A 24173-nucleotide genomic window follows, 5' to 3' on the forward strand; every position below is an offset into this window, starting at 1 on the left:
GTAATCTCTCTGTAATAAACCACTGGATTTCATGCTAGAAAGGACTTTTGGGCTGAGCCCTGATCTTTCTAGTTCCCAACTTGTGTAGTCTGGGTCTAAAGGGCCCCTTAAGAATATGATCATAACAACTAATATGTGTTGAGCTTTACCAATGTGCTTTACATGCAGTATATCACTCACATCTTACAGAACCGTCTGCAGTAGGTACTATCGTTTCCCCCATGTTAGACAAGAGGAAACAGAGGTTCAGAGTGGTTTTAGAGCCTTGCTCAAGACGACAAGCCGAGCTTTAACAGAGCCAGCATTTAGAATTCAATCAATCCTACTCCCAATCCATGCTTTTAACCTGGTACAAACCAGCCATGTCCAACGTACGAAAGGATTTTGTTGTAATTTGTTTGTTTAGTATTGAAACATGTTTTCTCATAGAAACAATTTCTAAAGGGCAGGGCTCCCAGAGCAACCCACAGAGGCTTATTTATGCCCTGATGTTGATCAAATTCTATCCATCTGCAAGAAAAATTGCAGGAACAAGATGTTTCAGTGATGGTAATGAAAGTAAATATAAAAGCAGATACAACGAACAAAGAATGTTTTTTAAATCTTAAACTTAACTATCTTAGGGAACTCAGAAATGACTAGAAAAGGTAAAGGAAATAAGTGAAATGTTTTCTTAAGATTATAAAAATTTCTCCCAACAAACATCAAGCACTTTACAGGTGATTATTGCCAGCCATTGTTTATGAATTTCCTATTCCTTGGCCCTGATGCACCAGGAGCATTCATCACATGAGCATCAAAAAAAGATAAAGGGTTTTTTCTTTATGGTTTTAAAAGAAAATGCATGAACTTTGGAACCAAGCAGACAGGGATTAAAAAATCAAAGCTCTGCCAAGTGGAGAAGTAATTAAGAAATCTCAGTCCCACTTTAGCAGGGCTTAAATGAGTTTGGAAGTGGATGGCATTCAATTTTGGGTTTTCTGGTCATTTCTCTGAACAGAATAGGGTAGGAGACCTTGGGTATCATATGTAATAGGGTGGCTAAGAAAAAAGGCTGAAATTAAGAAAGGCTAAAATTTATTATGAGAAACAAGCAAACAAAAAAGAAATCTAAGTTCACAGAAATTAGTATGTAAAAAACATCAACTCTAGTTTCAGGCTTGAAAGAAATCAATCTAGAAACAAAATGACAATTCCAATGAACGCAGAAAGGAGACACATTGGGCCAGTAAACTTCCAAGATGTTCTTTCCTGTGGTCAGGCCATGGAAGCAGAAGCTAAGAAGAGACTGTGAAAAGTGAACCAGGTACATTTTTTGGTTCAAATTGGCTTTCACATCAAACCAGAAAGCAAATATTGATCAACTGTTTAAAAATATCCTGAAGGTACTGCAACTCTTTTCTCAAGAACAAGTATTAGAAAGTGACATTCTATGTAAAACTCAATAATCGTCTATTTTTACTGAATATTTTGCCTCCTTTCAATTTGTACTCTTGCAAAGTGGATCTTCAATAATGCTGGGTGGGAGACTGGCTTTAAAATCCAAATCCAATTCTCACCCTGATATTTAAGAACCATCCAAATGAAGCTACTTACAGTCTTTTTTTTTTAATACAAAAATAACTTTAAATGCAAGAGGGCTTTTCTCAGCCTGTCAATAACAAAGTAAGAAAAAGAATTTTTTGACCTGTAAAATGTCAGTATCTTTTTATGAAGGTTAATTTTTAAAAAGATATTTCATTCTTCATTTGAAAAACAAGCACACAGGTAAATCAACAGTTTACATTTGTTTCATTTTAGAGGTTTTGCAAAACAATGAAGATTTTCTCTTTTGACAGCTTTTTTCTTTCCATAAAAGAACTATTGTTTCACAGCACATTCCATTATTTAAGAATGGAGTGACCGTGGCCACAAACTGAGAAGAGAACACAGAGGTCTGCTAGGCATGTTGGGACAAATGGTTCCCTTGGAAACCTGCTACAACCCCTGTTCCCTCATGCCTACCGCCAAGGGGAGGAGGGTCACACATCCACTATCTAAAAGAGTTCAACAGGACTTGTACACGGGACCAAACCACAGAATGAGGGCAGAGAGAGCCGTGAAGCCATCTGCCAGGCCACAAAAGTTCTCCCGTGTTGCTTTTTCTAAAGTTACTTCAAGCTCTGGGAATAACAATCTAGATCCTGTTTGTATTATATAGACTCGATAACGGGGGTGATGATCTAACATGCAAAGGGACCTTTCCTCTCCCCATGTGGCTGGTAATACGGAGCACTCGCAGATCAAAGAAAGCCTTGTTTAAAGATACATTCGATAAGAAGGCAGTTTGCCTGGTCTCCCTACCCCAAGAATGATATCTCTCTCTCGATCTCTCTCTCTCTCCCCCCCACCCCATATATATATAGACACAATGTTGAGGACTTGCTATGTGCCAGGGTTTAGTTGACATTCATTTTCTGAATTAATGCTCATAGCAACCTTATAAGGATGGTATTAATTTTTAGGCTGACACATCGAGGCTTGGGAAGGTTAAAAATTTGCCAAAGATCTTACAACTAGTAATAATGGGGCTGGGATATGAACCAGTTAGCCTGCGTTGATTGCAATGGTTAATGTAGCAGCTGCTACTGGTAACCCCCTTACAGCCCTTACCGACTCAGGGTGCACCAGCTGATGGAGCTCCCGACAGGGGCACCTCGGGCGCAGTTAACTGGCAGGTGCTCACAGCAGGTCAGACACCTGCCTTGCCCCACTCCAGTAACTAGTAACCTTTCCGCACCCTCTCACCCAAGGCCTTGTCCCTTGGGTAGGGTTATTCTGAGATGTGTGTTTTTTATTGTTTCCTAGAATTTCCCTGTGGTACTAGATTTCAATTGCCCGTTAGGGTTTCACAATGCCCTCTGACTGGCTTCCTTCCTTCCCTGGAGCACTCACTCATTTCCCTAACAGTGTTCCCTGCACTTGCCAATTAATAGCTTACATTGAAATTCTTGCCTCAGGGGTTTGGTTTGGGAAGACTCCAAACTAAGACAGTCCTGTAACCCAGCTCAGATATTCAACTAGCATTCAGATTCATAACTAGTCTTTAGGAATACTTCTTTTCAGGATTTTACCAAGACCACAAGTGAGGAGAGTGACAGGACACAGTATAGAAGGTGCACTATATACATTTTATTATTCAGTTAAGTAGAATATCACAAACCGCCACGTGGTGGATTTTTGACTATCATTTTCCTATTCCCTCCTCACAGATGAAGTGCAACCTGCAGGAAAGAACCCTAAAACAGAATGGCCAAAGTGCTTCTTTCTTCTAGTTTTTAGTTTCTCAAAGGCTCCTACCCCAACCCCAGGAAGGTGTATGTCACACTCAGCAGGGCTGGATACATTTTCTCTTTTAGAAACAAGTATCTTCAAATTATTTTGAATCCAATTTTGACATGATAGCTTCTACACCTATAGTGACAGTTTTGCAGCATCACTATCTGTGCCATTTAATTTGTCATCCAGATGCACGATGAAAGCCTTATCAAGATATATATCACAGTCAACTCTAGGTCTTTTCAGGTTGTACATGTGAGCTTATGTTAGAATGTATGCATGCTGGAGCAAACTAGAAAGCAAACTGGAATTTGAAACGTTACATGTGTTAACCAAAATTTTAACTACGAAGACCTAATGAAATAAAAAGGTGTTTATTTGGGGTTTAGTGGGACTGCAGCCCAGGAGACACAGATTCAAGAAGCACTTGGATTGTGTTCTGCCAGACTACAAAATGAGGGAGGCTTATAAAGGCAAAAACTGCAAGATTATAGGTGGTTACATGAGTTGTTTATCAAGAATTATATAAACAACAAATATATAAAACGAGCAATGAAAATCTAAATGGAGATGGTGTTTCATTGATATAAAACATTGCTATAGATAACCATTTAAGTGTTAAGTGTTCCAGGAATCATTTTTTGTATTAAAGTAAGACTGAAGACCACTCTAAATAGTTGTACCAATTGCTTTTTAAGGATAAAAAGATGACAGTTCATTAAAATTCTGAAGTATCTTCATAAAAGCAATAGTAATCATGGATATTAGTTGACGTGACTAAAATAAAGACATCTTCACAGGTATTCAAGAAAAGTATCAGTAACATTTCCCTAAGGGGTCAGAAAATTAATGTACTTCCATGTTTGTTAAATAATAGCCTCTGTTTCTAAACCACAGAAATCCCAATTCTCAGGTCAGTATATCAGAAGAACAAGAATGCTTCCAAATTCTTGTCACCTGTAACTTGATCTCTAATTTAATCATACGGTGAATTGTGAAAGGATTTATTTACACTACTTGTGAACTTAATATATGTTAATTAATAAACCTGAATGGTTCTTAAAAAAAACAATTATGATTGGAGCTGTCAAGAAGTACAGGTGCTTGTTAAGTAAGGATCAGCTGGGGTCCGAAATGGCCACATAAATACAAGGGGAGACCTTGAGACCATAAGGTTGCAGCTGGCAGGTATTGTTCTGAATGTGGCTGGTGGTGTCCTTGGGTCTGGGATAATACAAAGAAAATTCACGTTTCCAGTGCTGCAGAGACAGGCCTGAAACCAGGCCCTCAATGGCCACCCAGTTCCATTTTTGTATGCCTGAACTGTGATGACTCCATTTTGACTTCAATTTGTTATCACATGTATGCACTGTAGAAAACTCTATGTCCACATTCAAAAGAGGCTTAGGAACTGAGGGTAGCCGACATTGTCAGGAATAAGAAAATCTAAGTTCCTTCCACGATAAAGCCCGATGATTTGAGGAAGCTAGTTAACTTTATCATTCCATTTCCCCATCTGTAATAATGAACGGAGACTGACTTCATTGCCATCTGCAGCTTTCCCCCCAGAGCTTTGATTAACTCTCTCAATGAGATTATGTGCTATTGTTTTAGCAGAAATTTCACACCATGCATATACCAGCTAACTCTGCCATTTAATACTCTTAATCTGTCTCTAAAAAGGATCTCTCTGCCTCATTCACATTATGCCAGATTTGCTCTTCAGCATGAAAAATATCCAATATTTCAAGGGGAAAATTGGACTAGAGCAATAAGTGGTTGAAAGTAAGGAAGAATCATTGTATTCCATTCTTTCCTTCTGGTTCCTGAGGGTGCAGGGAAGGGAGAGGGGACAGGTTCTTCCCCTCCATCCCTTTTCTCTCTAATTCTTTGCTTGAACCCACTTATTTGAGCCAAGAATCCCTTGCCTAGTGGAGAATGCTCCCAGCACTTGGTTTTGGGTTTGTATCTGCTCACTCTTTATCTATGAAGGTCTCAGACAAAGTTGTTCTCTTTGAGGCCTCCCCAGACCATCCCCTGTGACCCGCTTTTCCAGAAGTTTTAATCATTCCTTTCTCCACGTCCAGTAACACTGTGTAACCACCACTGGTACAGCACATGAAACACTGTACTATTTTTGTTTCGGGAGGAACTGTTTCTTGTTTATCTTTGTCTCCCCAGTGCCTAGATTTATGGCTTGTATATCAGTGCCAAGCATAATGCTGGGCCCCATTATTGAATTTATTGAAAATAACATGGTGAAGTTCTAGGGACCTCACTTAAGGTCCCTGATTATAGTGACTATCATAAAGAGAACGGCAGGTTTTTATGGCAGAGACTGTTTTCAATATTCATTTTCCCTTTCTTCCGGTGTAATAGGACCCCTGACTTCTTATTTTCTAAGTCATAAATAGCTCCTGAATGGGAGACTGGTCAGACTGCCTCAAATATTTCTTCTTTTAGCCATGATGAAGCAAGAAAAATTTCATCTCAGCTGGGAGAACATTGGGGAAAATCAACTCTGTATGAGTTAGGGTACTTTTACACAGAGACTTCATGACATTCCTGCCCACTGCAGAGCACTCAGAAATTACACGAGGGCAGAAGGTCTCGGCAGAGCAAAGGGAGGATAGAAAATAGGCCTCTGTCACCAAGAGCCCAGGCATCCTAACGGTTCCGTCCTCTCTCCGGTGGGGCTAAGCTGTGCTCTGGGGCCAGCTGCACTCCAAATGAGACCCACGCGGCTTTGACTATCAGACATGATATGTGCTAATAGGAAATAAACCTCTAATTTGTGAGAGAAACAATTAGGTGAGGGGAAGAGATTGAAAACAGTAGCCAGCCCTGAGTGATTTTCTTGATCCCAAGGGGAATTACCTCTGGAATAATTCAGTGAGAAGATTTGAGCTGGGACAGGGGCCAAAGGGCTGGCTTCGTGTTCATTCTCTGTTGATCTCTGCAGTGGTTGAAAAACAAAACAGAACAAAACAAAACAAAACAACTCTGGCAAGATCCAGCACCCATCTCTTGGTACCTGAGAACGAAGCAGAGAAAGAGAAACCTGAGCAGAAGGTGGAGGTAGAGAAAGTCTTAAAATATGTATGACTGATTTGGTTACCACTTGGGAGGCACAGTGGAAGGTAGAGAAAGTGAAATCACATTTCTTGAGAGCTAACTGAAATATCAGGTCTCAGAATGAAGGAGGCCTGCCTGCCTTGTTCCCCAGTGTGTTCCCAGCTCCTAACATGGGCCTTGACACGAGGTAGACGCCCACTGTTTGTTGAAGGAAGGACAGCCAGGGCACAAAGCCCATTATATGGTGAAAGAATCAATTAATGGACACCTACTGTATGCAGGTATTTGCTTCATTCTTTCATTCAATTTACAAATATTTTACTGAGTGAGCACCTATTATTTGCCAGACACTTTGCTGCCCCCTGAGGATTCAAAAAAGAAAAGAGACCACTCCTGCCCTCAGAGAGCTTACGGTCCTGGGGAGGCAGACCCACAGGCAATGGCCGTGCACTATGTAACGACCCCGGGCTGCCTCAGAGCACAGGTGACGTGGCCGGGCTCTCAGGCTTCCCGGGAGAGATGAGGCAGTCTTCACAGTGGGGGCAGCTCGGAAAGGAGGCTTGAGACAAGAGGTTCTCAGACATTTCAGGCAAGGAGGATGGAGTGAGAGAAAATTACCAGAAGCTCACCCCTGGAGGAGATAAAATTCTGTGGGGCAAAGAAGTGGGAGAGGAAATGGAGAAAGGCAAGAAACGAGGCACAGGCCTAATCGTAAAGGGTCCAGCATTTCATTAAGAAGCTTGAACTCTCCCTACAGAAAATAAGAAGCAGGGCGGGTTTCTTGGGTGTGTGGCCTGTGCAGGCCAGCAGGGCGCTGTGCTCAGATGGGCCCCACGCTCGGTTTAATGCTCTACTGTCGGCTGGCTGGAACTTCTTAATAATTTTTTCTTTTTTATTTTATTTTTACTATTTTCTTATTGAACTATAGTTGATGTACAATATTACATAAGATACAGGTGTACCATGTTGTGGTTCACAATTTTTAAAGGTTACTTTCCATTTACAGTTATAAAATATTGGCTGTATTCCCCATGTTGTACAATATGTCCTTGTAGCTTATTTTATATCTAATAGTTTGCACCTCTCAATCCCCTACCTCTATTGCCCCTCCCTGCTTCCCTCTCTCCACTGGTAACCACTAGTTTGTTCTCTATATGTGTGAGTCTGTTTCTTTTTTGTTTTATTTGCTAGTTTGTTGTTTTGTTTTTTTTAGATTTCACATATAAGTAATATTGTACAGTATTTCTCTTTCTCTCTGACTTACCTCACTTAGTGTAATACCCTCCACGTCCACCGATGTTGTTGCAAATGGCAAAATGGCATTCTTTTTATGGCTGTGCTCTGCATAGTGGGCTCTGGGCCCTGGCTGTCCTTCCTTCAACAGTGAGCGGGCGTCTACTGCGTGTCAGGGCCAGTGTTAGGAGCGGGGAACGCACTGGTCGTTGTGTCTATACACACCACATCTTCTTTATGTATTCATCTATTGATGGGAATAATTTTATCTTTGAACTTGTGTTCCGTAAGTGAAGTGCAATGGAACAATGAGCACGTGCAGAGGAGATACATGCTGCGCACACGTCTGCATTATCTTGCTGCTTCGCCCACCGGTAGTGTTTGTGATGGCCCAGGAGCGTGGTATTCCAGTGGGCCTCCTACATGTGGGAGCTGAGCAACTCAAAACAAGTACAAGGGAAGCATACTATGGAAGGCACCAGCTTCCACTGAGTCTTAATAGATTGTGAACATTTTAAAAATTGAGATGAAACAGTTTTGTGCAGTGGGCTATAAAACACAATCTGTATCATTTCAGTGATTCCTCATATGAGTTAAACACTCATATTTGCATTTTAAAATTGGCATTGCACAATATAAAGGTGAACAATAGAGTTCACACTAATAACTTATCATTTGAATTTTTCTTGGCTTGGAAACTAAAGTGGCAAATTAAAACATCATGACATGCTGGGAGAGAAACTACCAAAAAAGGGGGGAAACTTTATATTTGAGACAATTTAATGGCACTTTTCCCTGGCTTTCTGAACATTTTGTACCAGGCCGCACAAAGTATGTAGCTGGCCTTAATGGGGAGACATTAAAAAAATCTTGAGCAGGGAAGAGACACGACAAGACTATCACTTTAGAAAAATAGCTCTCACCAGAGTGTGGGAGTTAGAATGGAGGGAGGCACTAACAAGGGGAAAGAAGCTCCGGTATCACGGTCACACAGGCAAAGGATGGTGAGGTCTGTGCTAGGGCAGGGCAGGGGGATGGAGAAAGGGATGGGTGTGTGAGGAGTTCGTGGGCAGGGTACCAGGGCTGGGGATTTATCCTATGAGGGAGGGAAGCAAGAGAGAGGAATAGAGCTTGACTCCAGATTTCTGGCTTCAGCCTCTGGGTGAAGTCATTCACTGAGACGTAGAGTAGAAGAGAAAGTATGGGATGGTGAAGGAGGAGGAATGGGTGGAAGGTGAAGATTGGTCTGGGAGATGGCGTAGACTTCTCATGCCCAGATCCGTGCAGTGCTTCCCCCTCCACCTTCTTCTGGGAACTGAATCCACCTCCTCTGATTTCAAGGGTGTGGTCTGACTTAGGCTGAGCCCCCCATGGTACCAGGTATTGTGTGCACATGCGCACACACAGCCACAGCTGGTGGTCCAAGGAGTGGGTGAGTAGGGGTCCTAGCCAGGATAATCAGAGTCCTTAACTAGGATATTTCAAAGTAAAGCTGGGAGGCATCTCTTTCCTCTTTAGTGCCAGAGGTGAGTCTGCAACTGCCAGCAGACATGGTCCTAAGGACCCTGAGGTCTAAGGGACTGAAGCCAAGATAGAAATAATGAACCCGAGAGCAAGCCCCAAGGGCTTTGAGTTCCTAGTTCTCACAGTTCCCAGCTTCACGTCTGCCCTTCCTGGTGACCTTATCTCAGAAACCCAGCCTTCTCTTGCTCCCTTCCTCACTCTCCCAACTGTTTATGTTTTCCTTAAGCTAACTGGAGTTAGAGTTCTGTTATTTGTGACTGAAAGATTCCTGATTAATACAGGACCCGAGGCTCGGTGCCCATGGAAATGTCTTGTGATAGATATTACCATTCCCGTATCACAGAGAAATGAACTGAGGCTCAGAAAGGTCAGATAACTTGCCCGAAGTCTCACAGCTAGCACACTGCATTGCCAGGACTTGAATGCAAATCTAACTCCAAAGTCAGTGATCTTTCTAGGATGCTGCATTTTCCTCCTAGTCTGTCCATCATTCTCAGCGATCTTCTCATGGGGCTTCAAATTTAGGGATGTTCATGCTACTGAACTGCCAAGTTTCTTGCTTAATGACCAAAAGCTATGAGGACCAGACAATGATTTCTCTGCAGCATTTCCCAGGATCTGACTATTCCCACTATAAAAGTCCCTGATAGCAGACGGCATACTTGCTAATTTCGTAGAAGCTTAACATCAGTGACCTTATGATCAAATCATTATTTTCCTAAACTGTCTTGTTTTGTGAGCTCAGATGGAAAGACAAGTCTTAATTCTCAGCAAAGAGGTGATGATAAACTGAGCCCACAGCTTCAGAACTTGAGAACATCTGAGAGCTTTTCTCAAGCCTCCTTCTCTATTCATTGCCATGTACTCTTCTTCACAGAACTTTCTTTTCCTTCTATTCCATTAACCTAAAGGTAGCCTAAAAAGTATCTTTTCTGATTAACTCATTCTAGGGAATTGTCTCCCAATAATTTCTCCCTTCTCTATTTTTTCAATAATAGAACCCTTGAATTTTAGGAATTTATTTTGGTTGAGATATAATACACATATCATAAAATTCACTGGTTTATTTATTTATTTATTATGTATTTTTTTTATTGTTTACAATGTTGTCAGTTTCTGGTGTACAGCATAATGTTTCAGTCCTACATATACATACATATATTCATTTTCATATTCTTTTCCATTACAGGTTACTATAAGATATTGAATATAGTTCCCTGTGCTATACTGAAGAAACATGTTATTTATCTATTTTATATACAGTAGTTAGTATCTGCAAATCTCGAACTCCCAATTTATCCCTTCCCTCCCTAATTAGTGTAATACTTGGCACACAATAATAGCTCAGTAAATGCCTGTTTGCTATTAGTATCATTGCCCTTATTATTACACAATGGTTTTATACAGCATGGTGACATGATCACATTTGTTTCTTGAGTGAAAGTCTAGTCCCCACCATGAGATGGATACTCAAAGCTAATGAAGCTCTTTCCTCTTCTTTCCTTTTTTAAAATTGTTTTCCATGGTAGTCTCTCAGACTGAAGGACTCCTGTTAATACTTATGTCTCATCTTCCCATGCCCCAAGATGACTTCATCATACTCTTTTCTCTCTTCAAACTTCCAGCACCCTCTCACCATCATTACTTTGAGTTGATGGGCTTGCTTCTTATTTTACTGAGAAAAGAGAAGCAATCAGAAAAGAACTTGTTCATCTTCCTCCATTATCTATCAACCTATTGTCATGTGTATCAGAATAACTGCACTGTCCCTGCTTCTAACCCCATCATGTGTGATTTGGACCCACTCCTTTTTGTCTACTCAAGGACTATGCTCCTGCCATTGTCATTTCACCCTCTTGTATCTTCAGTTTCTCCCATACTCTACTGGATCATTCTCATCAGTGTACAAGTAATCCAAGAAATTAATTTTTTTTCAACTCTCAGTTTCTCCCAGACTTTTCTGTTTGTTTGTTTGTTTTTCAAGCAAACTTGAGTTAGCTTTCTGTTGGTTGCAACTGAAAAAGTCCTGATTAATACAGGGCACGTAGATAGGCGCTTACGGAATCAGCGTGTATCCTGATTTCCCCTTTGGTGTTCAATGAGTAAAAAGATGAGTTTCATAGAGCTCATCCTTTATCTCCCCGAGGGACATGGCAACTCTGAATTGTCCATTTCTGTACTTCTTGTCACCAACCGCACAGCTATCCAGGGATTTCAGTTACAGTTGGGTGGATATTTGACATCCACCCTCACAATAGTTTAACAGGGACAGATACTTTTTAATGAACTATTGAAAAAATTTTCACATTTACATAAAAATTCCTCTTACATAGTTTTGCACAGGTTATCTGTTGAAGAGGAAAATATCTGGCTTCAGAATTTAAATGAGTCATAATAAAGACATTGAAATAAGCAGGAGACACAGTGCTTAACACCAAGCAGTCTACACTTATTAAATTAATGAATAATTGAATGAATTAATAAATGAAATTAATTAACAATTTGCAAAAGTGTTGTTTCCAGAGCTGGTTTTGTAACTTGGTTGTTTTGAATTTGGGATGCATTTTCCCACAGAAACAACTTTATAAATGGTACTTAAGTGCCAAGAAATCCCACTAAAGTTTTTTAGTCTATAATGTAGCAATTAAATGTAGAAAAGTAATAGCATTGTGTAAGAATGTTATTTAAACAATTTTGAATACTGGGGTTTGAGGGAAAGTAACTTTATTTAGGAGATAAGATGGTGCATGAAAAAATGTTGTGATTCCCAAGGGGACTTCTGAGAAATTTCAAGGGTTCTAGAGAGCACTGCCTCCTTTCTAGGTCTATTTTCAAAATAAAAATGCATGTATTTCTTTCCCTTGATATGATCTTATGCTATTCTTATCTCCAGCAGGATCATTATTGTTTGCCTGGTAGGCAATTAATAACTGTTGTGTTTCCAATTGGATGGAAGGGTAGGAAAGCAAGATGGAAGGTTGAAGGTTGAGGGAAATTTCTCTTAAGTAATTGGAAAAGAGTTGGAAGAAATGAGAGTGTCATAAACAGCAAACTTATATCTGTTACCGTGTCTCAGTATTTAGAAGAAAGGAGACATCCTATGCTCTTGAGAGGCTTACTATTTACAGAGGGAGCAAGACCAATGCATAGAAAGAAAAGGCACCACTGGGTAAGTCATACCAGATGACAATCAAGGCTATGGCTGTTCTGAAGAGGCAATGATCTTTGGTGGGGGGGTGGGCAAGGAAGAGCTTGAGTCTGGCCTTGTGGAAGCAGATTTCAGTCAGAAGAGAGCTGGGAGAATTTATGAGTTGAAATTAACTGAATGGTACTTGATAGAAAATATATGAAAAGGAAGAAACATGATGTGAGCATGATTCTACCCAAGAGGAAGAAAGAATATGATGGGGAAAGGATGCTGGATGATTCCCCCATGGAGGCTACACATTGGCTCAGGAAAGGTTAGTGCTATCTAGAGTCAAACAGGGAATAGAGGTCTTGGAGTTTTCAAGCCATCAGGCAGCCTGCGATCAGATTGTGAGAGGTGTTTGTGATTCAGATTGTGCTTTAATATACCTATGTGTTTCTAGAAAACATATAATTTTACTATATACTGCCTGTTGATTTTGGTGACGTGTCCTACTGCACAAAGAAGGAAACTCTTAAATCTTGCCTTTGGTATAAAAAGCTGTCAACGTCCATTTGCCAATATTTCCCATAACTCCCCCACTTCCTTCCTTCCTTGTATCCTTCCTCTAGCTTTCATTAACTGACTCTGACTAAATCACTTCATTCTTTGGGTCCTGTTTTCTTATCTCTAAATGACAACACTGAACTAGATCATCTATCTCTTCCACTTCTAAAAACTTGATTATGAAATTTTTGAAAATAGCAAAACAAATCACAAGGATGAGACCTAACAGTATTGGCCAAATTAAATAGCTGTGGTTTCCAAAAAGGTTACTTTTGAATATCACAGATGATTCAGTTATCCATTTTTTTCCTAGAACTACCTGACCGATTTATCTAGAAAAAGTAGTGTAGGAAGTGTAGCAATTTCACACAGCATTTCACAGATTTTTCACAGCAGGAAATCTGTTGGCTCCTAGCTCCTGCGACTCAAAGGTCTTTCTGGGTAGCCACAAGTAGATAAAACCTTATCTTTCCGCTCTTCAGTTCCGCATCTTGGGCTTTAGATGATTCGACTTCTCTAAGCACCTGTCCTTAAACCGCGGAGCCTAAAGCGTTTGCGGAGTGCCGGGGGCGGGGGGGGGGCCGCGGGGTCTGCGGTTTCCCGCGAGAGGTGGGCCCGGGCGGAAGCGGGGCCGCCACACTTCCGGTGGCTGGGTCCGGCGCTCGCCACACTTCCTGTTGATGCAGCTCTGCTGAGGGCAGGGCTGAGGGCTGGGTTAAGAGGGGGGCCGGCCAGCCGGCGGGCGGGCGGACGGACGGCGGCGGCTACTGGCCAGGCGTGGGCGCGCGCGGGGCCGCGGCGGGCACAGAGCGTCTGCCTCGTCCCGTGAGCCAGGAGCACCTTCGCACCGCGCGCCTCGCGTCTCCGTCCTTCCATCCGGCCCTCGGCCCCTGCCGCGCGGCACCATGCCCGCTGTGGACAAGCTCCTGCTAGAGGAGGCGTTGCAAGACAGCCCCCAGGTACCTCCCGCTGCCCGGGTCTCCCTCACCCGAGGACTTGAGGCCGGGGAGGCTCCTCCAGCCGCGGGGGTGGAGGCCGGGTGTGCGCTGGGCCCCCTTCGGGGCGAGGAAGGGGCGGGCCCGGCCTTGCGTCCTGAGCCTGGGATGCTCGGGGACCCGGCATCCCGCAGGCAGAGTTGGAGACCCTGGGAAAGCCCCCTGTGGCCCGAGGCTCTGTGTCCTGACCCCTTTTCCAGACTCAGCAGAAACCGAGGCTGTTCGGCCTACACTTGGGCTCCATCGCTTACTAGCCGAGTGCCCCGGGCAAATAACCTTTTTGTGCCTCAGTTTTGTCATCTGTAAGATAGGAGTAATAATTGTACCAGCCTGCTAGAGTTGTTAGAATTAAATAAGGAAATGCTTGTAAAGTTATTAGTGGACAATGTCTGGTACAGAATAAGAAGTCAGTCTTTATCATTGTTACTGCTGCTACTGATATGATGGGACCCCGTGGATTTAGGGCCAGAGTGGGTGGCGGGGAGCCTAGACCTCCTTCCCAACGGTGCCAAACCTCCCCTCGGCACTGTTTTCCCATTTGTGAATAGGAAATTACAATACCTACCCCATTTGCCTCACAGGGGAACTTCATTAGCACACCCGTGATGAGAGTCAGGTCCTCTGAGCTCTGCAGGTGGAAGCTGGTGTATAAATATAGTAAATGAGCACGGAATGCCGTTAGTTCATAATTCAGTGCACCTTTCCCCAGGGAGCTTTTGTTCTCCATTATCATTTCCCCAGCTCCATATCTACTCTAGTGGTTTGCATCCCTGAGTTACTTAAATTAGTCTCCTTACTCCCTGGTTTGTCAACTCTTGAAAAATTAGACTAACCTGTTTTCCTTTCACAGTTTCCCTTCTCTTTTTGCTTCCTGTCCATTTTCTTAGAGAATTGTGCCTCTCTGGGATGATTCTTTGATGGACTTACCTGCACCCACGTTGCATCTCTTCAGTTCAGAATGAATATTCAAAGGGCTGTGTACTTAGATGCTTTGTGCCCGTTTCTTTGTGATTTTTATGTGGGCAAGTAAGAAACTATAAGCAAGCTGTGATTTTTTTTTTTTTAATTGGTATCCGCTGGTCTGATGGGCTTTTCAAAGGCCACTTTGAGGTCTCTAAACTTCTGGCATTTTAAAGGGACCAAAGCCCTTAGTAAAAGTCATTTTGTCCATCCTCACAACTACTGTGTGGGATCTGAAGATAATAATGAGGAATTTCTGTGACACCATTTTGAACAAGGATTGGAGAAACTAAGTTGCAAAGATGTGTCGCTTTCCATGGTGATGGTTGAACCAGGTTAGGGAGGTTGCACTAATTGATTCTCCATGTTGCCGACACCGAGGAGTTACATTCTGAATTTTTGGCGCTCTCATAAATGAATATGCACTAGTTCTGAGTGATTTACAGGATGTGCTCAGCTGTAAGGAAGGAGAAGGAGGACTGGCAAACAAGTCAGGACACCTGGGTCCTAATTCTGGCTCTAACATTAACCTGTCATGTGATTTGAGCAAGTCACTCATCCTCCTTCTGTGATTGGCTCAGTTTTCTGACCTGCTCTGTCATCTGCTCCATGACCTTCTGCAAAACGAGGGTCATGGAGCAGATGACCTTAAAGGGGGTTAAAATTCTATCATATCTGCATGGTTTTTAACTTTCAGCTTATATGAGGAAGAGGAGGTTTAGAGCCATTGTCATTCCTATTCAGTGTTCCTCTTTATGTAGGGAATCTGTCATTCCTTTTGAGTGTGTGTCACCATATGAGGGTTCTTGGTGAGGTTTGAATGGAAGCTAACTTCCAGGAAGGTTTTTGATAATCATCAAAGCATATCTAGCACTCTGGTGTGGGGCACGTGCCTAATGCAGCTTTACTCCCAAGGAGATCCATTGACTTGTAACTGGAAGATTTCTAATCCAACTTCTTCATTTTATCTATAAAGAATAAAAACAATAGCAAACACCTGTATTATACATTTTATGTGGCAGGCACTGTTCTAAATGCTTTACATATGTTGCCTCATCTAATCTTCCCAATAGTCTTATGAAGTAGGTCCTCTATTAAAATTATCAAGGAGCAGAGATGTTCAATAACTTGTCCCCAGGATTATGCATCATAAAGGGATACAGCCAGGATTGGAACCCAGGCAGTCTGCCTGTGTTGTTCAAATTAGCCCAGCTACTGAGCACCTGGCTTTTCTGTCATCAGTGACCTAAAATGTGTCACTGAGAGGAAGTCATCTTAAGAAACCATCTATTGTTTGTTTCTGCTAGTTTTATGTAGAGTATATATGAGGGTTGCTCTAGTAACCTGGTTGCACAAGATTCATTAAAGAACACAGAAGCTTCTGTATTTGAACTTAGTGACCCAGGAAGAGCTGAGTAGCAGTTGACTGACATTAGACACATCTGTTCATGTCTTTTTTAGTTTACAGTGCTGCACAGTGTATTATAAGACTAGTCTATGTGCATACACATATTATTTCTGGTTACCTCCGGGTTGTGAGAAGCAGAATGTTTAGGGATTAAGATACTTGTCTCCATTGCTGTTTGCGAGCCTCTGCTCATTAGGTGCTGCTAGCTGCTGGGTCTGTAATGACAAATGCGATAAGAGTGCCTGCCCTCCACTGGTCCACAGTCTGTTCCGGGAGACAGGCAGGAGGGCAGCAGTTCCGGTCCCGTGTAAACGCTGCTGTGATAGGAACACAAAAGCAGTTCTTCAGGAGCTTTTTCTCTGTTCTGTAGATAGTGTGCTTTTAGGATAAAGTGAAGCACGATTGCTTGCTGTTTTGTTTTGATATTTGTTTCCTTTGTAGTTGGCGCAGCTGAGGCACAGAAAACTTAGACTAAATTCTGAGATTACACAGGCTGAGAACCACCCTCTCTGACCACACCAGGCCTTTCTTTACTCAAACAAGATGCCTCAGAACATTACCTAGTGGTTTTGCCTTCATTGCGGAGGGCTTTTATCCTGCTTTTCTCTTTGTTTATAGCATGTTTTTCTTTCAGTCTTCTTGGTTCTACTGAGACATTTCTCTCCATCTCCCACACTATGGGTATAAGAGTTTTAAATGTTTTACCTTAAAAATATATCTATACAATATTTATATTTATATGTTGTATATGATTAATGTAAACACATTTAAAATTTCTATATTTAAATATGTATATATTAATCATAGCTATTAATGTTGTTCCACTATAAAATTAAATGCTATTCTTAGTAGTGAAAAATATCTAGGACTATTTTATTAGATGACATCCAGTTTCTTTGTTCTAAGATAGAGGGTGATGTGGAGTTAAGGCTAAGGTGTTTTTTTTTTTTATCCAGGCATATTCTTGAGAGTGTAGAGTAGTTAAGTAGGATGGAATTCAAACCTTGATTCTGCAGGTAACGACCTCTCTAAGCTTGTGTTTCAACATGTATAAAATTAGGAAAAAAAGTTACTTAATTCTTACATATATATAAGAATAACATCTAAAGTATTTTCACACCTGCATATTATAGTAATTCAATAAAAGATTGAGTTATTTGCTGTTATTATCTTTATAAATGATAGGCACCAATGTCTTTCAGATTTTTTGGTAGAACTGAGCAACTGGTGTACGTTTGCCTGAGTTTTGGTCTCACTCCTTCTTTGTCTCAGAACATTCCTGTTGTTCTAAATATAAGTTTAAGCAGATGTGGAGCTGATAAATGTGGATATTAATATAGTATCTAAGATAGGTGAATGTATTTTTTTCAAGGATGATCATAAACTAGTTAGAAAGGGGAGTAATGGAGCATTTTGCCAATTCTAATTAGTGTCATGGTTAACATTCACAATATAAAGGGAAAAAAATCCTTGTGATGTAGTTTTGGCAGTTATCACAGGTGAGAGCATGACAGTAGTTATGACCAAAGAGAAGCCAGCTCCAGGCAACCTGCATCCTGCCTCCAGACAGGATTGTGGGCTGTGGACCAAAACACATGCCCATTGATGAGATCCATGTAGCTGGGTGACGGGTGCAGCCTTCTGCAGTGGAGAAAGCATGGCCATTGGTGCCAGCCAGACCTGGGTTTACATCCCAGCCATGGAAATTGAGCAAGTTTCTTAATCTTGATGAGCCTCAGTTTCTTCATCTGTAAAATGGGGTTAATGTAACTATGGTATCTACCTTATAAAGTTGTTGGAAGGATTAAGTGAAGTAATGTTTAACGCCCAGCACAGTGTCTGACACATAGGAAGTACAGATTAAATGGTAGTTCTAGTTTTCTTTCTGTTCTTTTTGTGGAGGACATTTACATAAGCCCTCTCTTTTCAGCCTATCAGTCATTTTCCATTCTTATTTGATTCCTAAGAGTACTAAAAGCAATAAATACGACTCAACTAAATGGATATAATTAGTATTTAAAACATTAAATACCCTCAGTCCAGTTGTGTCACTGTTTTTCATTCTCTTTGCTATAACTACACAGTTACAGCAAAGAAAGGAACCAGAATCATAGTAAACCTTGGTGGACTCCTCCAGCGTTGGCACCATCAATACCAAAAGATTCTTTCCTGTTAAATGACATTTATAGTTAACTGTGTAGATAACACAGTGTTGCTGTAGTGTTGAAATGAAATTATACATGTAAAGCCCTCAGTGTCCAACATGTAATAAGCAATCAAAGTTCATTGTCCTCTTCATAACCAGTATCATCAGCTATCACTGTATATTAGGTACCACATAGGTAGGCACTTGATGTACAATCGTTACCTCTAGTGTTATCTGCAAATTAGTATTAGAGCCTGAATTGGACCCAGGACTGACATTGTTCCAAGAGGATCGCAGATCCTAGAGAGGCCTCTGTAGACTGTAAGTTGCTGGAGAACAGTCAGTTCTCAGTGCCTTTGAATCTCAGATTTCAGCACAGTGTTTCATCAGACGTTGGATGAAGGCAGAAATGCATACATGAATGAATGAGTATAGAGTGATAGAACAACCAGGGTAGGTTCTGAAAATGTCTTTCTCAGATAAAAAGTGTATATTAAAGAGATAATAAAGAATTCTAAACCAACATTTTTCACCTGCTCATTGATATCCCTTAATCTGCTAATGGATTATGAGATTCAGCGGGTCACATCCATGATTTTTGTTTTGTTTTGCTTGTTCTGATCCATCTGTTGATAAGGATTGGTACCAAAGAGAGCACATTGGTCTCAGGGAAGGTATTTTTAGCCTTAAAGACCTCAGGCAAAGCCAGGGTAAGTGGTACTGCTGTCAAGTGCACCAGAGTTTGTCAGCAAAATTCAAACACAGGGATTCTTCTTCGTTTATTGCGGGTGCTTTGGAGTCACTTACTGTTCACTTACCTGAGATAGGTTAGAAAAAGAAAGAAGGAACTGAAATTCATTTGCAAGGAAATAATGAGCCTTAATGGATTATTCTTGTAAAGTGTTTTGGTATCACCTCATTAAAAGCATTTCTTTAAAAAAAAAAAAAAACCTTTTCGTAGTATGGCTCCTGTCCAGTAAACTACACATATTTCAGATGTACAATTTGATGGGTTTTGATAGAGGTATACACACCCATGAAACCACCACAATCAAGATAGTGAACAAGAAATGTGACTGATTTTTGTATGTTGATCTTGTATCTTACAACCTTACTGAACTCATGTATCAGTTCTAAGGTTTTTGGCAGATTCTTTGCAATTTTCTCTGTAGACAGTCTTATCTACAAACATCGACTGTTTACATCTGCCTTGCCAGTTTGTGTGCCATTCATTTCTTTTACTTGCCTTACTGCAGTGACTATACTGTTCAACTCTGTTGGATAAAAGTGGTAAAACTAACACTTTGCTTGTCCTGGATTTTAGAGGAAAGCATTTGTCTTTCACCATTGAGTATGACGTTAGCTGCAGGGGAAAAGCATTTCTGTAGGTTACTCTCCATTCTACGCCTAAGGGGTTATTTTCTGAATTAGAGATTCCATTATCACTAATGTAGTGTTCTAAATTCCCACTGTGCGGGACATATTGACAGAAGTCCTTTGAATAGTTATGGTCTCTTGTGTGATGCCTTGATGCTTCTTTAGACACCATCCAATATGTGATTATTTCTCTGGTGCTCAACATGTCAAGCACCAAAATGATAGGAAATACCTTTATCTGAGACGTTGCTCAGCTGCTCTCAAAGCACTGAGTATTCTTCCTGAAGGAACTGAGTTAGCATTCTTGAGTTGCTATTTGAGTTTTGTGCCCAGAGCTACCACTGGTGAGCCCAGGGTACATGAAATTTCCTGGCCATGATTTTGAAAATTGGTTGAATAGTGTATGACGAAAGACCTGGAAATTGACTGTAATATCTTAAGTGGGAAGAATGACACACTCCTGCAGGACGTCCAGGGTTGCAGAAAACCAGACAGATGGTTGACTGCTGTGATGATATAGCCCCGGGTGACCACACCCCAGGTCCACAGACAGGCCTGACATTGAGTTCAGTTTATGGGTTTGAAGGGAGAGGCTGCCCTTTTTAACACTTATTTTATCGGATGGGCTTGACTGGTGCTTGGGTAGAGGCTAAAGTCGAGGCAGAGTATAGCCCTTGATCTTAACCCTTTAAAAATTAGTTTTCCTTCTCTACCGGATACTCAAACTGTATTCAGTTTGCGCTTGTGCTGTAGTCTAAAGGATTAGAAAAGGAGTTGTAAATTGAAGTTCCAGGAATCAGCTTATATTCGTATTATCAATAAAAGAATAAAGCCAGAGAATAGGCATCTTCCCTCCCCATTTGTGTGTGTGTGTGTTTTACCTCTTTTGTAATTTTTCCACTTAGAAGTAAAACTGACCTGTGTTCTTGCAGACTCGCTCTCTACTGAGTGTATTTGAAGAAGATGCCGGCACTCTCACGGATTACACCAACCAGCTGCTGCAGGCGATGCAGCGCGTCTATGGAGCCCAGGTACCCTCCTGCCCCTCACCTGGAGAGGAACAGAGTAGGAGCCCCCTGCCCTCATCATAAACTTCTCTCAGGAGGTTGAGAGATTTGAGTCAGAACAACACCATTTAAAATTTTGAAATAAAATCACAATTGTTTTCCTCTCTGTTCACCTCAAAAAACTGAGGACAGTTTGTTTTCATAACTTAAGAAAGAGGATAATTTCCCTGCAACGATAGAACCGGTGAAAAGGGACCACATAATTGCTTTTAATTTTTTAAAAAATTCAACCCTGACGGGAAACATTCGAGTCTCCTCTTCCTACTTGTGACTGAGTGGGCTCAGTATTCTGAGGCATGGCTCTTTGTCTTTCTCATAAATGGGCAGTCTTAGATGTCAGTGCCGGCGAGTAGAGATGTTTTTCTCAAGTGCTTCCTCTGAAAAGACTTGAGTCACAGTTCTGGAACTGTTGGGTGGCTTCTTTGTTTTGAGGAACAAATATCTCTGCCTTGCAAAACTATGGAAAATAAATTGCTGAGTAGCAAAAATGAATCTTTTTAGCATTAAGAAATGCCCATGCACGTTAACTTTCTTAGAGAAGACTTGAGTTACTTAAAAATAAAGTTGGTTATATTATAGCAACTGATACTTGTCATTATTTATTCTTTGCTGACTTAAATCTGTGTGTTAATATATTTCTTTTTCTCATTGATGATCTCTAAATAAATACCACATTCAGTGTATAATAGTAATGTATATTAATAATCATGTTTAGTCATTTATTACATAGCTCTTAATATTCATAATCATTTATTATTATCATTATTTTATTAATCATTCATTCATATCATAAATGGGAAAAAGACTCAGTCCTTGCCATTAAGCAGCTTACAGTTGTGTTGGGAAACAGATTAAACAATTACCGGAGTGTTAGCGGTGCTAGGAGAGGAGGCCACCTAACTCAGAGGAATTGTGCTGGACCCTCAAAAGGAGGATGATGGTGACAGTTGAGATTTATCGAATACTTCGTAGGTTTCAGGTGCAGTTTCAGGGTCTTTAGCATGTAATCAATCATTTCACTTAAATTCCCTAACTCTGTGAGGTGGATATTGTTACTATTATCCTCATTGTACATAGGTCAGGAGATTTAAGAATTCGGATGATGAGTGACTTTCCAAGTCCACTCCATTAATACATGGCAGAGCGAGTCGACCTGAAGAAAAAGCCCAAACTCTCAACTGCTAAGTGTAAGGAGGGTAGCCTGAATAGGGACGTGGCTGTGGAAATGGGAAGAAGATGTGAAGAGGTCGGGGGGGTGAAGGATGAATCCAGCACGATGCCCAGATCTTTCACTTGAACAGCAGGTGCAGAGCTGGGAGAAGCAGGGTGTGGGTGTGCGTGCGTGTGTGTGGCAGGCATAGCAGGGATGCCAATCTTAATTCTTTCTTAAAAGGCTCAATTTGAGGTGTCCAAGGGACAGCATAGTGGGGAAAGAGATCTTGTTGAAACTTCAGATCCAGAGTTAGGCTGGAGATAGAGATTTGCAAACTACTGTATTATACAAGTGTAACTTATTAACTGGAACTGATTTTAACCAAAAGAATCATGTGTTCATTTGTGATTTTGCTTGTTTGTTTAGGTAAGACATTGAGAAACTGGGACATACTTTGCTGATTTTTTTTAAAGCCGTATTTATATTGCATGTTTTGTATTTTCTCTAAATATTCAAAATTTAAGAGAACAGGAAATTTTTTACTGAGCTTATACCTGAACTTGCTTGGTATTTAGTGATTTGAATATTGTTATTAAATGATTTGTCTCCTGATTAAGGTTTAAGAGCCCCAACACTTCAGGGACCATGTCTCTGTCACTCTGTTCTACCTTTCCATGTCTGTCAGAATCATTTACTTGGAGATGTCCAAACACTCTCTTAGGAGTTTTTTCTTTTGAGTCAGAAAATTGAGTTTTGCCAGAATTAAGTGGGTCTTGCATTCCAAGAGGCTGTAACCAGCTTTTAATTCACACCACATGACCATCACGTGGGTTCTCCTACTGGCCAGAAACCCTTCCTCCTGCCTCGGCGTTTCCTGCTGTAGAAGCTAGCAAGGACGTCTGGCAATTGCTGCCAACTCAGTGACAGATGCAGGCAGTGGTCAGTGGCATTCAAATCGGCCGGGTCAGGGTCAGTTGGTTTTCAGGTTTACTTGAAGGCTTCCATGTTTTGTTTTGTTCCTTTCTAATTAAAACAAAACTTTTCTAAGTCCTCTTTGATCAGTTTGTATGTATTTATGTATGTGGATGGGCAGAGAGAGAGAGAAAGAAAAAGAGAAGAAAAGAAAAACTCACTAATGTTTTCATTCAACTTTTTCCCCCTAAATTATGTTCTGTTGGTTTTATTTAACATTTGTTCCTTAAATATTTTATACTAGGCATGTTAAATTAGATTAATAGAGTTTTATAATTTCATTTCTTAAAACAGAGGCATTTAGCAAGATGTTGTTTTCCATTATTATAGTTTAAAAACCAGGTTTATGCTGCTTATAAATAAGAGTTTTTTAAGTCAGGCCACGTGATAGGTTTTTGGATTCTGATACAGTGAATACTGTTTGGATCATAGTTTTAGAAAGAGGAAGAGTGAGAAAAACTAGAGGAAAGTTCTTTGAGGAGTTTTGCTGATTTTTGGCTAGTTTGGGGAAATTTTAAAATTTTATTTGGCTTCAGCAGTAGAATGAAACTATAGGCTCTAGCTGTTTTCAGCATTTTACAGCCATCCCTGGGTCACATCTGGTCTCTCAACTGTCAGATGTGCCTTCACACATGAGGGGGACTGCGTACTCCATCAAGGGACAGTTGAATGAAGGAAGCTGAACATGTCTCTCATGCATTAATGAAGCAGAGATAAGTTACTTAGAAAGCTCTGCTATCTTTCAAACTATTGAATAAGTTTAAAACTTCCATAGTATCTAAATAGATGCATATGTGTACACGTTCAGTTAAATCTGCTCAAAATTTGCATTTAATACATTTTAATATACTTGTTTGATTCTGTATATCTGCCATAATTTTGTTTCTTTCTTAGGTTAAATTTTTTAAAGTCTTTTTAAAAATGAATTTATTAGGGTCTATAAATGAAATTTCAGGTGATCTTGCTTCTCTCAGATACTGTACTGAGAAAACAGGGGCAGGTCGAATGATGCTCCCAGCAGTATTAGTGAAACCTGGCATCTCTTGGAACCTGTCTTTCTCCTCCAATGGACGACAAGCCTCTGTAGTTGGTGCCTTCAGGATGGAATTTTTTTAAGTACATTTTGGATGAAATTTTTTGAAGTGAGAACCATGGTTAAGGCTCTTTCACTTTCAGCAAAGCAGGCTTACTCACATACAGTCTCATCACTGTAACTGTTCTTATCCAAACCTTTTGGAGGACAGAACTCCT

General features: G+C 40.8%; 2 protein-coding genes across 3 annotated transcripts in view; one reads left to right on the forward strand and one right to left on the reverse strand.

Moving 5' to 3' along the window:
- The window catches only part of C12H12orf75 (chromosome 12 C12orf75 homolog), a 76329-nt gene extending 62609 nt beyond the window's left edge, over positions 1 to 13720 (reverse strand). Inside the window, exon 1 of the mRNA XM_072972415.1 lies at positions 13389 to 13720. Within this exon, the coding sequence (XP_072828516.1) occupies positions 13389 to 13720 (332 nt within the window). The remainder of the gene's footprint in view (positions 1 to 13388) is intronic.
- Positions 13511 to 24173, forward strand: part of APPL2 (adaptor protein, phosphotyrosine interacting with PH domain and leucine zipper 2) — a 52678-nt gene continuing 42015 nt past the window's right edge. Inside the window, exons 1-2 of one of the 2 annotated variants that reach the window (XM_006205874.3) lie at positions 13511 to 13803; positions 20663 to 20761. In XM_006205874.3, coding sequence (XP_006205936.1) covers positions 13750 to 13803; positions 20663 to 20761 — 153 coding nt within the window. In that variant the 5' untranslated portion in view covers positions 13511 to 13749. The remainder of the gene's footprint in view (positions 13804 to 20662; positions 20762 to 24173) is intronic. The other variant, XM_015240638.3, reaches the window with a different exon arrangement.

The sequence above is a fragment of the Vicugna pacos genome, chromosome 12, assembly GCF_048564905.1.
Source record: "Vicugna pacos chromosome 12, VicPac4, whole genome shotgun sequence".
Lineage (NCBI taxonomy): Eukaryota > Metazoa > Chordata > Mammalia > Artiodactyla > Camelidae > Vicugna > Vicugna pacos.